The sequence below is a fragment of the Pecten maximus genome, chromosome 5, assembly GCF_902652985.1.
Source record: "Pecten maximus chromosome 5, xPecMax1.1, whole genome shotgun sequence".
NCBI classification, from domain to species: domain Eukaryota; kingdom Metazoa; phylum Mollusca; class Bivalvia; order Pectinida; family Pectinidae; genus Pecten; species Pecten maximus.
In genome coordinates, this window is record NC_047019.1 from 33,006,798 (window position 1) to 33,022,326 (window position 15,529).

Here is a 15,529-nt window from a genome sequence, read left to right on the forward strand (position 1 = left end):
TGCGGATGTCCTGACGGGCCAATCAATAGCGTCAGTAAACATTTCCTATATCATTATTATTAAAATCATTATAACGAAAGGGAAAGGACAAGAGTGATGACCAATGATGAAAGTATGCATACCAAACATAAAAGGGACTGACCCAAACAAGCATCCTGTGTATATCACTGTCACAGTATTTCAACGACAATGAGTACTACAAGACTCTCTGAACTATTTTAATATCACCTAATGATACTCAAAGAGGAGGTTATGGAATGTGTATACAAAATCGGATACAAAAGCAAAAATCTGCGATCAGATAGACTGGAAGGAGATTTAGAGCCATATTGACCACTGGCTTATCAATGCATTGTTTAAAAAAGTATCTTGATATGCTTAGTAGGTAGACGTTAGGGTAACAATAGACTGTCATACATCTATCACCAGGTGTTAAACAAAGCATAGCCAACCAACACTTGTGGATTATTATGTACAATATGTACAGCTAATGTGTGAATGGCATATAACAGCTTGATTTACTTACATTGTAGCCATTCCATACAAAATTTACTATCTCAGTATCCATATGGTTAGTGAGGTAACAAGAGGCCCAATTGGCCTGTATCGCTCACCTGGTTCTACAGCAACCTTGAAGTTGATCTATGTCATTTTTTGCAGAAACTAAGCTGATTACCATTTTATTCAAAGATCAGAGTAGGCTAGGGTTATTCATGTTAATAATGTTCTACTAGTCTTTCATTCCAGTATACTATTGGCCTAATATCAGGTATCAGAGTCTCTTTGCTATCAAAAAAATAATTGTTTAAAGATTTAAGCCTATTTTACTCATGTGACCATTAATGTAGGTCAAGGTCATTTATTTGAACAAACTTGGTAACCCTTCATCCCAGTATCCTACATGCCTAATATCAAGTCCCTGTGCCTCTTGGTTATTAAGAGTCTTTTTTAGCCTATTTGACCAATGTGACCTTGAATAAAGGTCAAGGTCATTCATTTCAACAACTGACCCCGGTGACCTTGAATGAAGGTCAAGGTCAAGAATGAAGGTCAAGATCATTCATTTGAACAAACATGGTAGCCCTTCATCCCAGCATGCTACTGGCCTAATATCAAATCCCTGTGTCTTTCGGTTATTGAGAAGAAGTTGTTGGAAGATTTTAGCCTATTTGACCCATGTGACCTTGAATAAAAGTCAAGGTCATTCATTCGAGCAAACATGGTAGCTCTTCATCCCAGCATGCTACAGGCCTAAAATCAAGTCCCTGTGCCTCTCGATTATTGAGAAGTTGTTTGACGATTTTAGCTTTTTTGACCCATGTGACCTTTAATGAAGGTCAAGGTCATTCATTTGAACAAACTCGGTAGCCCTTCAACGAAGCATGCTACAGGCCCAATATCAACTCCTTGGGCCTCTTGGTTATTGAGAAGAGTCGTTTAAAGATTTCATTTAGCCTATTTCACCTCTGTGACTTTGAATGTAAGTCAAGGTCATTCATTTGAACAACTTGGCAGCCCTTCACCCCAGCATGCTACAGGCCCAATATCAACTCCCTGGGCCTCTTGGTTATTAAGAAGGGTAGGTGAGCTAAAAACGACACATAAATTGTAATTACAATTATGTACGCTTTCACTCTACAATGACTATCCATTTGACAAGTGATAAGTTATGTCATAGAGACTTCACTCTACATATTAAATCTGTAATTAGTTGTGAGATATGAAAATCTATTACAAATTGACATTAATTGGATTTCATCTGACTTGCATAACAGGTGCCCTTCCTTGACAACTTATGAATCTTATTTTACTACAAAACGTAGTACATTTAGGAGAGTCCCCGTGTAAATCTTTCCTTGTTCTTATATCATCAATTTTGAGATCCGATTTCAGCTTTTCACACCATGGTACAAATTTGCTAGTCGTGTTTTTAATATAATACCCTCCTTGTATTGAACACAATCTGCAACATATATTACACTTGTTTTTTTTTTTATTACAGATATAGAGATTTCCCATCACTGAATATTGGTGTTGGTATAGCCAAGCCATACTTTTTTTCAACCTAAAGATAAGTTAAATCGTCTCTCCATTACATGTGCAAATATCTGTCAGTGAACTCCTTCGTCAGATCCAGATAGTAACGAGGACTCTGCTTATTTCCATAGTCTAGGTACAAATATTTGCCAGTATTCTTGGACACTGCTGGTTCTATCTGTGTACCTTCATGCCACTCATTGAAAGAGGTAATTGATATGATATCTGGCTTAATCTTAAAGGCAGCTTCAAACGCTGATTTATAGTAATTACCAGAATTTCTATTACGGGTGTTTTTAGCATTCCATGGTCGAACATTTGTGTCAATGTAACCTGGTCCAACACTTGGAATGAACATCTTTGAATGTGATTTTGCAAACTTTTGAATATCTTTCCACTTATCCCAGCTACTACCGAATGTGAAGCCATTGGTTGCAAAGTAGGTATAAAATCCATCAAAACCCGCAGAAAAGACATGTACCTTGTGTTGTTGTTCAACCAGCAAACCAATAAAAAATCCATCAAGTTCACTATCTCTTACTGTCATCTTGCCCTTAGGACTAAACAGATCAGCCCAGAGTTTAGCGTTTACTTGATAGGAGTCGTAGATGTAATACAAAGGAAGCATCCTATCCTTTTCCTTGTGGTACCGTCGATAAAAGGCAGAGTGGTTTCCATATGTATCTATTATGTATTTTAAGTTCTTTTTCATTGTCAAATGATCACGACCTTTATATGGCTCGATGTGAAACGCAACCTGAAAAATAAATATATATATGGTAATGCAAGTGAAGACGGACATCAACTACTCTCAGCATCAGAATATACTTCATAAAAACTCCCTGAACTGAGAGCTGCTGTCCTTGGATAAAATGGGATATCTAATAAATTCAAATAATGAAAGAGAAAATGTAACTCATCTTTAAATATCGGTTGTCTTGTTTGAAGAGGTATGTAACAGAAAGAAATTACCGGTAGATATAAAAATTGTTTGTTCTTATTCACTTTTTATCATATTCTCAAAGTAATTCTCTTAATAAAAACTCTGTACCTGGCTTAAACATAATGGACAGTGATAGCTGACTTGGATAAGTTTGGGTCAATAGGGACACAGAAGGAATTAAGGAACTACAGCTAATATGACCAGTGTATCAGTCAGGTGGAAAATTAGTAAGAGTTAATCAACACTTGCAAAAATGAAATAAAGTAGTTCATAGCAAGTTGGTGGCAATGGTGTACCAATATGTGCAACGTTGTGTTGAATCTAGAACCTGTAGAGATCATGCATGTAGAGAATGACAGTCATTGACAGAGGGGACATAACTCTAAGAAAAAATGGAATAACTGCAATTGTATGAAAATATGCCTGTACAACGAATCATAAATCGATCACAACAAAGCATGATGGACAGACAGATGGACAAATAAAGGGTCTGCCCAGATAGAACAAAAGGAGACGTGATATGTGCTCACAAACTGATGAAGGTTCAAACATTCACATAATAAGAAATAATCATGTTTAAAGATGTACACATTAGAAAATCGCTTAATACCTTAATTCCTTGTTCTGCTGCAATATCTAAGATCATTGGCATGAGATTGTCAGGCTCCTCTCCTTCGGAATCTGCATCCCCTGGAGGGTACCATGATACAGCCATTACACCTGAGAAGAGAAATACAGATAAACAGTGAGGAGCATTTATCAAAATTACTAATGATGTTATGAAACAACCCCGCCTAGTTCAATTTCACTACAGTCCTCCCTTTTTCCTACAACTTCACCCATTTTCTTTGGAACAAGGACCGATGACAAGCACCAAAGTACATATAGAAAAGACACATGTGCCATATTGGTTTCCTTAGTTCTGATATACTGGTAGATGATTTTTGCTTTTAAACTAAGATTTAACATATTTGACTGCTGTGACCTTGAAAATAGACCAAGGTAATTCATTAAACAAGAGGCCCATGGGCCTTAACGGTCACCTGAGTTCTGATATATTTAAGATAATTTAATTGACACTTTTTGGCCCCTCCCATCAGCCCAGGGGGTCAGTCAGTGCCAACATGTGCATACCATCGAGCTGTCATCCAATGTTGATAATGTTAAAGTTAGAATGAATTCCATTAGAAATCAAACAAATAATAATCAAATTGTGATTTGCCTATATAAAATAGGGTAAAGGGGCAAATGTTCACAATTTTGGTAGAGCACCTTAAGAGCTTTCGATCTATGAAGAGTATTTGATTCTACTATATCTGGGAGTTGAGAAGAAGATTTTTGAAATTTAAGTAAATTTGACCCTTTTTGGCCCACCTCTCAGGCACCTGGGGGGTCGGGACCACATAATTCACAATTTGGTTGACCTTTGGCCATGGAAGCTTCTTGCCATAATTCCTTGGATTTGGTTCAGCGGTTTTGGAGAAGAAGTCAAAAATATAAATTGATTATAGACGCATGATGAACAAAAGGCGGTTAGAGACTTCATCTCAGGTGACCTAAAATTTTGATAGTCCTTTATCACTGCAAGCTTACTGGTCCAATACAGCCCGCTACTACACCCAAGCCATACCGTCTCCTACTACAAACAGGCTATGCAGCCCCCTAATACTCATAGACTATACAGCCTCTACCACAAACAGACTATACACCTCCTAATACATACAGACTATACAGCCCCCTACTACACACAGACTATACAGTCTCCTACTACACACAGACTATACAGTCTCCTACTACACACAGACTATACAGTCTCCTACTACACACAGACTATACAGTCTCCTACTACACACAGACTATACAGTCTCCTACTACATACAGACTATACAGTCTCCTACTACACACAGACTATACAGTCTCCTACTACACACAGACTATACAGTCTCCTACTACACACAGACTATACAGTCTCCTACTACACACAGACTATACAGTCTCCTACTACACACAGAATATACAGTCTCCTACTACACACAGACTATACAGCCTCTACCACAAACAGACTATACACCTCCTACTACATACGAATACGGAGGGTGCGAAAGGACGGTAACCTTCTCTGACTCCAAAAAGTCCATCACAATACGTACCTTGTGAGCGGGTGCATTATCATGCAAAAGTCGGACATACTTAAGTCCTGTTTTGGGGCGGCGACTTTTGTAGTAGTTCTTCAACTTTCTCAGAACAACGTTTTTATAGAACTTGCCTGTGACCGTTCTGCCTTTTGGCACCGGGATTTGAATAGCTGGACCCTTATTAGTAAAAAAAATAGCATACAAATCCTTCTTTACCGTTCGTATTTGTTTGGCAATACTTGGGCGTCTGGCATTTTTAGTGGCCCATATTCGGTTGGCAACCTTCCGCTTTGGTTCAAAATAATACACCCAGGTCTCATCACCAGTGACTATATTATCAAAAGCCTTTTTACTATATTTTGGGTACATTTTGAGAAGTTTTTTTGCCATTGTTACACGCGTCTTCTTTTGCTCATCCGTTAACAAATGGGGTATCCATCTTGCATTTATCTTTCTAACTTTTAGGTGTTTCTTCAAAATTGCATGAACTCTTGCTAACGACAAGTTTGTCATTCGAGCCAATTGTCTTACGGTGAATCGAGCATCAGTTTTGAGGATATTTCTGATTTTTTCTATGTTACCTTTGGTCGTAGTTGTTGCAGGATGACCTGGGTGAGCAGCATCTTTCAGTTGCTGCTGCCCAGCACTAAATTTACCTACCCACCTACAAACAGTCCTGTGAGACATTTGGCTCTCCCCATAAATGTCACACACCTCGCGGTGAATATCTACAGCCTTTATGCCGAGTAATGACCTACCTTTTATATAGGCCCTAATTTCAAGAACATTTTCAGCTTGTTTTCCTGTCATTTTGTGTCTAGTCTAACGAATAGGCTATGAAAAGATGTACACTGTACCGAGGCCAGTGAACGTGTGGACGAGATATTTACCTGTGTCACGAGCCAGTGATCACTCAATTGACACGAGGTGGTTTTGTGCATCAATTGCACGATTTCCGTGAAATAAAGCACAGATGACATTATTTATGGAACACCCCTCGTACAGACTATACAGTCTCCTACTACATACAGACTATACAGCCTCTACCACAAACAGACTAAGCTTATATAGCCCCCTACTATACACATAGAATATACACCTAATACATACAGACTATACAGTCTCCTACTACACACAGGCTATACAGTCTCCTACTACACACAGGCTGTACAGTCTCCTACTATACACAGACTATACAGTCTCCTACTATACACAGGCTATACAGTCCCCTACTACACACAGACTATACAGTCCCCTACTACACACAGACTATATAGTCTCCTACTATACACAGACTATACAGTCTCCTACTACACACAGGCTATACAGTCTCCTACTACACACAGACTATACAGTCTCCTACTACACACAGACTATACAGTCTCCTACTCTACACAGACTATACAGTCTCCTACTACACACAGACTATACAGTCTCCTACTACACACATACTATACAGTCTCCTACTATATACAGACTATACAGCCCCCTACTACACACAGGCTATACAGTCTCCTACTACACACAGACTATACAGTCTCCTACTACATACAGACTATGTAGTCTCCTACTACACACAGACTATACAGTCTCCTACTACACACAGACTATACAGTCCCCTACTACACACAGACTATACAGTCTCCTACTACATACAGACTATACAGTCTCCTACTACACACAGACTATACAGTCCCCTACTACACACAGACTATACAGTCTCCTACTACACACAGACTATACACCCCCTACTACACACAGACTATACAGTCTCCTACTACACACAGCCTATACAGTCTCCTACTACATACAGACTATACAGTCCCCTACTACACACAGACTATACAGTCCCCTACTACACACAGACTATACAGTCTCCTACTACACACAGACTATACAGTCTCCTACTACACACAGACTATACAGTCTCCCTACTACACACAGACTATACAGTCCTCCTACTACACACAGACTATACAGTCTCCTACTACACACAGACTATACAGTCTCCTACTACACACAGACTATACAGTCTCCTACTACACACAGACTATACAGTCTCCTACTACACACAGACTATACAGTCTCCTACTACACACAGACTATACAGTCTCCTACTACACAGACTATACAGTCTCCTACTACACACAGACTATACAGTCTCCTACTACACACAGACTATACAGTCTCCTACTACACACAGACTATACAGTCTCCTACTACACACAGACTATACAGTCTCCTACTACACACAGACTATACAGTCTCCTACTACACACAGACTATACAGTCTCCTACTACACACAGACTATACAGTCTCCTACTACACACAGACTATACAGTCCCCTACTACACACAGACTATACAGTCTCCTACTACACACAGACTATACAGTCTCCTACTACACACAGACTATACAGTCCCCTAATACACACAGACTATACAGTATCCTACTACACACAGACTATACAGTCTCCTACTACACACAGACTATACAGTCTCCCTACTACACAGACTATACAGTCTCCTACTACACACAGACTATACAGTCTCCTACTACACACAGACTATACAGTCTCCTACTACACACAGACTATACAGTCTCCTACTACACACAGACTATACAGTCTCCTACTACACACAGACTATACAGTCTCCTACTACACACAGACTATACAGTCTCCTACTACACACAGACTATACAGTCTCCTACTACACACAGACTATACAGTCTCCTACTACACAGACTATACAGTCTCCTACTACACACAGACTATAGTCTCCTACTACACACAGACTATACAGTCTCCTACTACACACAGACTATACAGTCTCCTACTACACACAGACTATACAGTCTCCTACTACACACAGACTATACAGTCTCCTACTACACACAGACTATACAGTCTCCTACTACACACAGACTATACAGTCTCCTACTACACACAGACTATACAGTCTCCTACTACACACAGACTATACAGTCTCCTACTACACAGACTATACAGTCTCCTACTACACAGACTATACAGTCTCCTACTACACAGACTATACAGTCTCCTACTACACACAGACTATACAGTCTCCTACTACACACAGACTATACAGTCTCCTACTACACACAGACTATACAGTCTCCTACTACACACAGACTATACAGTCTCCTACTACACACAGACTATACAGTCTCCTACTACACACAGACTATACAGTCTCCTACTACACACAGACTATACAGTCCTCCTACTACACACAGACTATACAGTCTCCTACTACACACAGACTATACAGTCTCCTACTACACACAGACTATACAGTCTCCTACTACACACAGACTATACAGTCTCCTACTACTACACAGACTATACAGTCTCCTCTACACACAGACTATACAGTCCCCTACTACACACAGACTATACAGTCTCCTACTACACACAGACTATACAGTCTCCTACTACACACAGACTATACAGTCTCCTACTACACACAGACTATACACTACACAGACTATACAGTCTCCTACTACACAGACTATACAGTCTCCTACTACACACAGACTATACAGTCTCCTACTACACAGACTATACAGTCTCCTACTACACACAGACTATACAGTCTCCTACTACACACAGACTATACAGTCTCCTACTACACACAGACTATACAGTCTCCTACTACACACAGACTATACAGTCTCCTACTACACACAGACTATAGTATCCTACTACACACAGACTATACAGTCTCCTACTACACACAGACTATACAGTCTCCTACTACACACAGACTATACAGTCTCCTACTACATACAGACTATAGTCTCCTTCTACACACAGACTATACAGTCTCCTACTACACACAGACTATACAGTCTCCTACTACACACAGACTATACAGTCTCCTACTACTCACAGACTATACAGTCTCCTACTACACACAGACTATACAGTCTCCTACTACACAGACTATACAGTCTCCTACTACATACAGACTATACAGCCCCTACTACACACAGACTATACAGTCCCCTAATACACACAGACTGTACAGTATCCTACTACACAGACTGTACAGTCTCCTAATACACACAGACTGTACAGTATCCTACTACAAACAGACTATACAGTCCCCTACTACATACAGACTATACAGTCTCCTACTACACACAGACTAAACAGTCTCCTACTACATACAGACTATACAGTCCCCTACTACACACAGACTATACAGTCCCCTACTACACACAGACTATACAGTCTCCTACTACATACAGACTATACAGTCTCCTACTACATACAGACTATACAGCCCCCTACTACACACAGGCTATACAGTCTCCTACTACACACAGACTATACAGTCTCCTACTACACACAGACTATACAGTCTCCTACTACATACAGACTATGTAGTCTCCTACTACACACAGACTATACAGTCTCCTACTACACACAGACTATACAGTCCCCTACTACACACAGACTATACAGTCTCCTACTACATACAGACTATACAGTCTCCTACTACACACAGACTATACAGTCCCCTACTACACACAGACTATACAGTCTCCTACTACACACAGACTATACACCCCCTACTACACACAGACTATACAGTCTCCTACTACACACAGACTATACAGTCTCGTACTACACACAGACTATACAGTCTCCTACTATACACAGACTATACAGTCTCCTACTACATACAGACTATAGTCTCCTTCTACACACAGACTATACAGTCTCCTACTACACACAGGCTATACAGTCTCCTACTACACACAGACTATACAGTCCCCTACTACACACAGACTATACAGTCTCCTACTACACACAGACTATACAGTCTCCTACTACACACAGACTATACAGTCTCCTACAACACAGACTATACAGTCTCCTACAACACACAGACTATACAGTCTCCTACTACACAGACTATACAGTCTCCTACTACATACAGACTATACAGCCCCTACTACACACAGATTATACAGTCCCCTAATACACACAGACTGTACAGTATCCTACTACACACAGACTGTACAGTCTCCTAATACACACAGACTGTACAGTATCCTACTACACACAGACTATACAGTCCCCTACTACATACAGACTATACAGTCTCCTACTACACACAGACTAAACAGTCTCCTACTACATACAGACTATACAGTCCCCTACTACACACAGACTATACAGTCCCCTACTACACACAGACTATACAGTCTCCTACTACATACAGACTATACAGTCTCCTACTACATACAGACTATACAGTCTCCTACTACACACAGACTATAGTCTCCTACTACACACAGGCTATACAGTCTCCTACTACACACAGGCTATATTGTATCCTATTACACACAGACTATAGTCTCCTACTACACACAGACTATACAGTCTCCTACTACACACAGACTATACAGTCTCCTACTACATACAGACTATACAGCCCCCTACTAAACACAGACTATACAGTCTCCTACTACACACAGACTATACAGTATCCTACTACACACATACTATACAGTCTCCTACTACACAGACTATACAGTCTCCTACTACACACAGACTATACAGTCTCCTACTACACACAGACTATACAGTCTCCTACTACACACAGACTATACAGTCTCCTACTACACACAGACTATACAGTCTCCTACTATACACAGGCTATACAGTCCCCTACTACACACAGACTATACAGTCCCCTACTACACACAGACTATACAGTCTCCTACTATACACAGACTATACAGTCTCCTACTACACACAGGCTATACAGTCTCCTACTACACACAGACTATACAGTCTCCTACTACACACAGACTATACAGTCTCCTACTCTACACAGACTATACAGTCTCCTACTACACACAGACTATACAGTCTCCTACTACACACATACTATACAGTCTCCTACTATATACAGACTATACAGCCCCCTACTACACACAGGCTATACAGTCTCCTACTACACACAGACTATACAGTCTCCTACTACACACAGACTATACAGTCTCCTACTACATACAGACTATGTAGTCTCCTACTACACACAGACTATACAGTCTCCTACTACACACAGACTATACAGTCCCCTACTACACACAGACTATACAGTCTCCTACTACATACAGACTATACAGTCTCCTACTACACACAGACTATACAGTCCCCTACTACACACAGACTATACAGTCTCCTACTACACACAGACTATACACCCCCTACTACACACAGACTATACAGTCTCCTACTACACACAGACTATACAGTCTCCTACTACACACAGACTATACAGTCTCCTACTATACACAGACTATACAGTCTCCTACTACATACAGACTATAGTCTCCTTCTACACACAGACTATACAGTCTCCTACTACACACAGGCTATACAGTCTCCTACTACACACAGACTATACAGTCCCCTACTACACACAGACTATACAGTCTCCTACTACACACAGACTATACAGTCTCCTACTACACACAGACTATACAGTCTCCTACAACACAGACTATACAGTCTCCTACAACACACAGACTATACAGTCTCCTACTACACAGACTATACAGTCTCCTACTACATACAGACTATACAGCCCCTACTACACACAGATTATACAGTCCCCTAATACACACAGACTGTACAGTATCCTACTACACACAGACTGTACAGTCTCCTAATACACACAGACTGTACAGTATCCTACTACACACAGACTATACAGTCCCCTACTACATACAGACTATACAGTCTCCTACTACACACAGACTAAACAGTCTCCTACTACATACAGACTATACAGTCCCCTACTACACACAGACTATACAGTCCCCTACTACACACAGACTATACAGTCTCCTACTACATACAGACTATACAGTCTCCTACTACATACAGACTATACAGTCTCCTACTACACACAGACTATAGTCTCCTACTACACACAGGCTATACAGTCTCCTACTACACACAGGCTATATTGTATCCTATTACACACAGACTATAGTCTCCTACTACACACAGACTATACAGTCTCCTACTACACACAGACTATACAGTCTCCTACTACATACAGACTATACAGCCCCCTACTAAACACAGACTATACAGTCTCCTACTACACACAGACTATACAGTATCCTACTACACACATACTATACAGTCTCCTACTACACAGACTATACAGTCTCCTACTACACACAGACTATACAGTCTCCTACTACACACAGACTATACAGTCTCCTACTACACACAGACTATACAGTATCCTACTACACACAGACTATAGTATCCTACTACACACAGACTGTACAGTATCCTACTACACACAGACTATACAGTCTCCTACTACACACAGACTATAGTCTCCTACTACACACAGACTATACAGTCTCCTACTACACACAGACTATATAGTCTCCTACTACACACAGACTGTACAGTCTCCTACTACACAGACTATACAGTCTCCTACTACACAGACTATACAGTCCCCTACTATACACAGACTATACAGTCTCCTACTACACAGACTATACAGTCTCCTACTACACAGACTATACAGTCTCCTACTACACAGACTATATTCTCCTACTACACACTGACTATACAGTCTCCTACTACACACAGACTATACAGTATCCTACTACACACAGACTATAGTCTCCTACTACACACAGACTATACAGTCTCCTACTACACACAGACTATACAGTCTCCTACTACACACAGACTATACAGTCTCCTACTACACACAGACTATACAGTCTCCTACAACACACAGACTATACAGTCTCCTACAACACACAGACTATACAGTCTCCTACTACATAGACTATACAGTCTCCTACTACATACAGACTATACAGCCCCTACTACACACAGACTATACAGTCCCCTAATACACACAGACTGTACAGTATCCTACTACACACAGACTGTACAGTCTCCTAATACACACAGACTGTACAGTATCCTACTACACACAGACTATACAGTCCCCTACTACATACAGACTATACAGTCTCCTACTACACACAGACTAAACAGTCTCCTACTACACAGACTATACAGTCCCCTACTACATACAGACTATACAGTCTCCTACTAAATACAGACTATACAGTCTTCTACTACATACAGGCTGTACAGTCTCCTACTATACACAGACTATACAGTATATGAACATGCAGGCTATAGAACATGGTACTACATGAAGGCTATGTAAGTTATATACATAATTTACACCACCAACTATATGGTCATGAAGTAATATATATTATCTGTCATCTTTGTATTGGATAGATTTAACATCAATTTAAATCCAAAGGCACTGTGCATATATAAATAGAGTAAGACTTCAATTAGGAAAATAATGACATTACCTATACCAGCATATTTCATGTCTTTTACATGTTTCCTCACTACATTTGGATCTTTGGAGCTGTAGGGTCCAAGCTCTGGATAAAAGTTAGCTCCAATATCATCTGGTGGATTATGATGTCCAGAAGGCCATTTCTTTGCTTCATTTTTGTTCCAGTGTGGTAAAAACGGATGATTCCAGTGTAAATATTTTCCATCAGTTTTTGGATTTCCATACCAAGGATAGTAAAATATGTGAACATTATAGTTGATATTCCTGACCTCATTACTTCTTTTTTCATCACCAACTGGTTGCTTTGGTTGATTCAATGTTGTTTTCGGCACCAAATTGACATAACTCTTCTTTCCAGACATCGTCAAATTATTAATTTCTGATTCAGTATGCTTTATTTTTTCTAATTGTTCATCAATCTCTATTCTTAGTGCTGCAAGTATGTCTTTGTTTTCCATAGGTGATTTTATTTTTTCCAGTTGTTTTTCTAATGTTCTTTTTCCTTTTTCTGCAACATTGTAAAACATCAACACTGTAGTCCCAATGAGGCAAACAATAATAGCAGCTATTACGATGCGTAACAATGCTTTCCTTGACCAGAATTTAACCATGTTGTGACGTTATTTGAAATATTTATCTCATCTCACTGATGTTGGCCCAGCATTTTCCTTTCACATGAAAATGGATCTAACAAAATTCATCTGTAATATCCTGAAAAAGAAAAAACACAGTCAACTAACTTTGGATACAAAGACTTTAAATATAGAACAATCTCTGAAAACCATAAGTTATAAAATCAAATTTGAAATTTGAAACCTTACATCTGAACACAAATTTAAAATTTCTAAAATCATTTTTTTTGTCCTTATTTATAAGATAATTTTCATCTGTAATAGAGAACAAACACAGAACTGCTGAAATCTAGACAAATGGAAAAACAAACTCTGCACCACTAAACTCTAAACAGACGGAAAACAAACTCAGGACCACTGAACTCTAGACAGACAGGAAACAAACCCAGGACCACAGAACTCTAGACAGACGGAAAACAAACTCAGGACACCAAACTCTAGACAGATGGAAAACAAACTCAGGACACCAAATGTATGTAATGTTGCGGAACTAGACCTAGCTGAATGCAGGTGGTCATGAAGCTCAAATGGTTAGAGCATTAAGAAGATCTATATATGATATGCTGTAGCGACAGTTTCTGAATTAATCAGCTCAACTCAGATTGATTCCTGATCTGGTCGATGCATTTTCCCTCTCCTATAATTATTGTAATAAAGACATCAGAAATTACAATTTCTCACACAGGATTGTGGACACATGGAACAGTCTACTGGAGCAATTTACCTCTTCCAGGTTAACAAACCAGTTAAAAAACAGGCTAGACAAGCTATGGGAGAACCATCCACTCAGGTTTGTTCACACCGTCAGCTATGGGCCAGCCTGTACTGGAACGGAGGATAAGTTACCCAGCGTTAAATCAAAACTCTGAGATAATGCAGGCGGAAACTACATCAGGTAACATTATAGTCATTATATACTGGACAAACGTAAACAAACGCGAGGTCTGGTCAGATTTTTCCTCCAAGAACGAACATTCTTATTCTGCCTACCCCTCTCTCTGAAGACGGCCATAAAGAACCTATCAGAAATCAGTCCGTCCGTCATCCACAGTTACGTTTATCAAATTAAAGCTAACGTTAACAGCTGGTCTATTTTCTTTCTTTTTTTGTGGGGACCATATTTTATAATTGTATAAACGACATTTTATACTTTGACAGTGAACAAGTGGTGCAGTAATACATAAATAATTAAAGGCGATATTCTTACATTCATTATTCACATGTTTATACAATTATTGCGATAAAGTGCATTTCGTGTAAAATATTAGTTGATATTACAGGTAGGACCTACATGGTAATGAGTTTACTTTCGTTTCCCCTTGTTCGCAACTATGTTCGCAGAAAGGGAGTACCTGATTGGTTCATGGTGTCAA

General features: G+C 39.6%; 1 protein-coding gene across 1 annotated transcript; it reads right to left on the reverse strand.

Moving 5' to 3' along the window:
* Positions 1–1,499: 1,499 nt before the first annotated feature.
* LOC117327825 (glycoprotein endo-alpha-1,2-mannosidase-like) lies at positions 1,500–15,500 on the reverse strand. Its single transcript, XM_033885024.1, has 4 exons — positions 15,448–15,500; positions 13,535–14,235; positions 3,591–3,700; positions 1,500–2,794 (listed from the first exon to the last, which is right to left on the reverse strand). The coding sequence occupies exons 2-4, from the start codon at positions 14,133–14,135 to the stop codon at positions 2,093–2,095; spliced, it is 1,413 nt and encodes a 470-aa protein (XP_033740915.1). The 5' UTR covers positions 14,136–14,235; positions 15,448–15,500; the 3' UTR covers positions 1,500–2,092.
* Positions 15,501–15,529: the final 29 nt, after the last annotated feature.

Bases quoted from the DNA above. Each gene is read 5' to 3' on its own strand.
- LOC117327825 (XM_033885024.1), bottom strand. From the start codon at position 14,135: ATGGTTAAATTCTGGTCAAGGAAAGCATTGTTACGCATCGTAATAGCT. The intron at 3,701-13,534 runs GTAATGTCATTA...TTCTCTTCTCAG, and splicing joins CATGAAATATGCTGGTATAG to GTGTAATGGCTGTATCATGG. The intron at 2,795-3,590 runs GTATTAAGCGAT...TTTATTTTTCAG, and splicing joins CAGCAGAACAAGGAATTAAG to GTTGCGTTTCACATCGAGCC.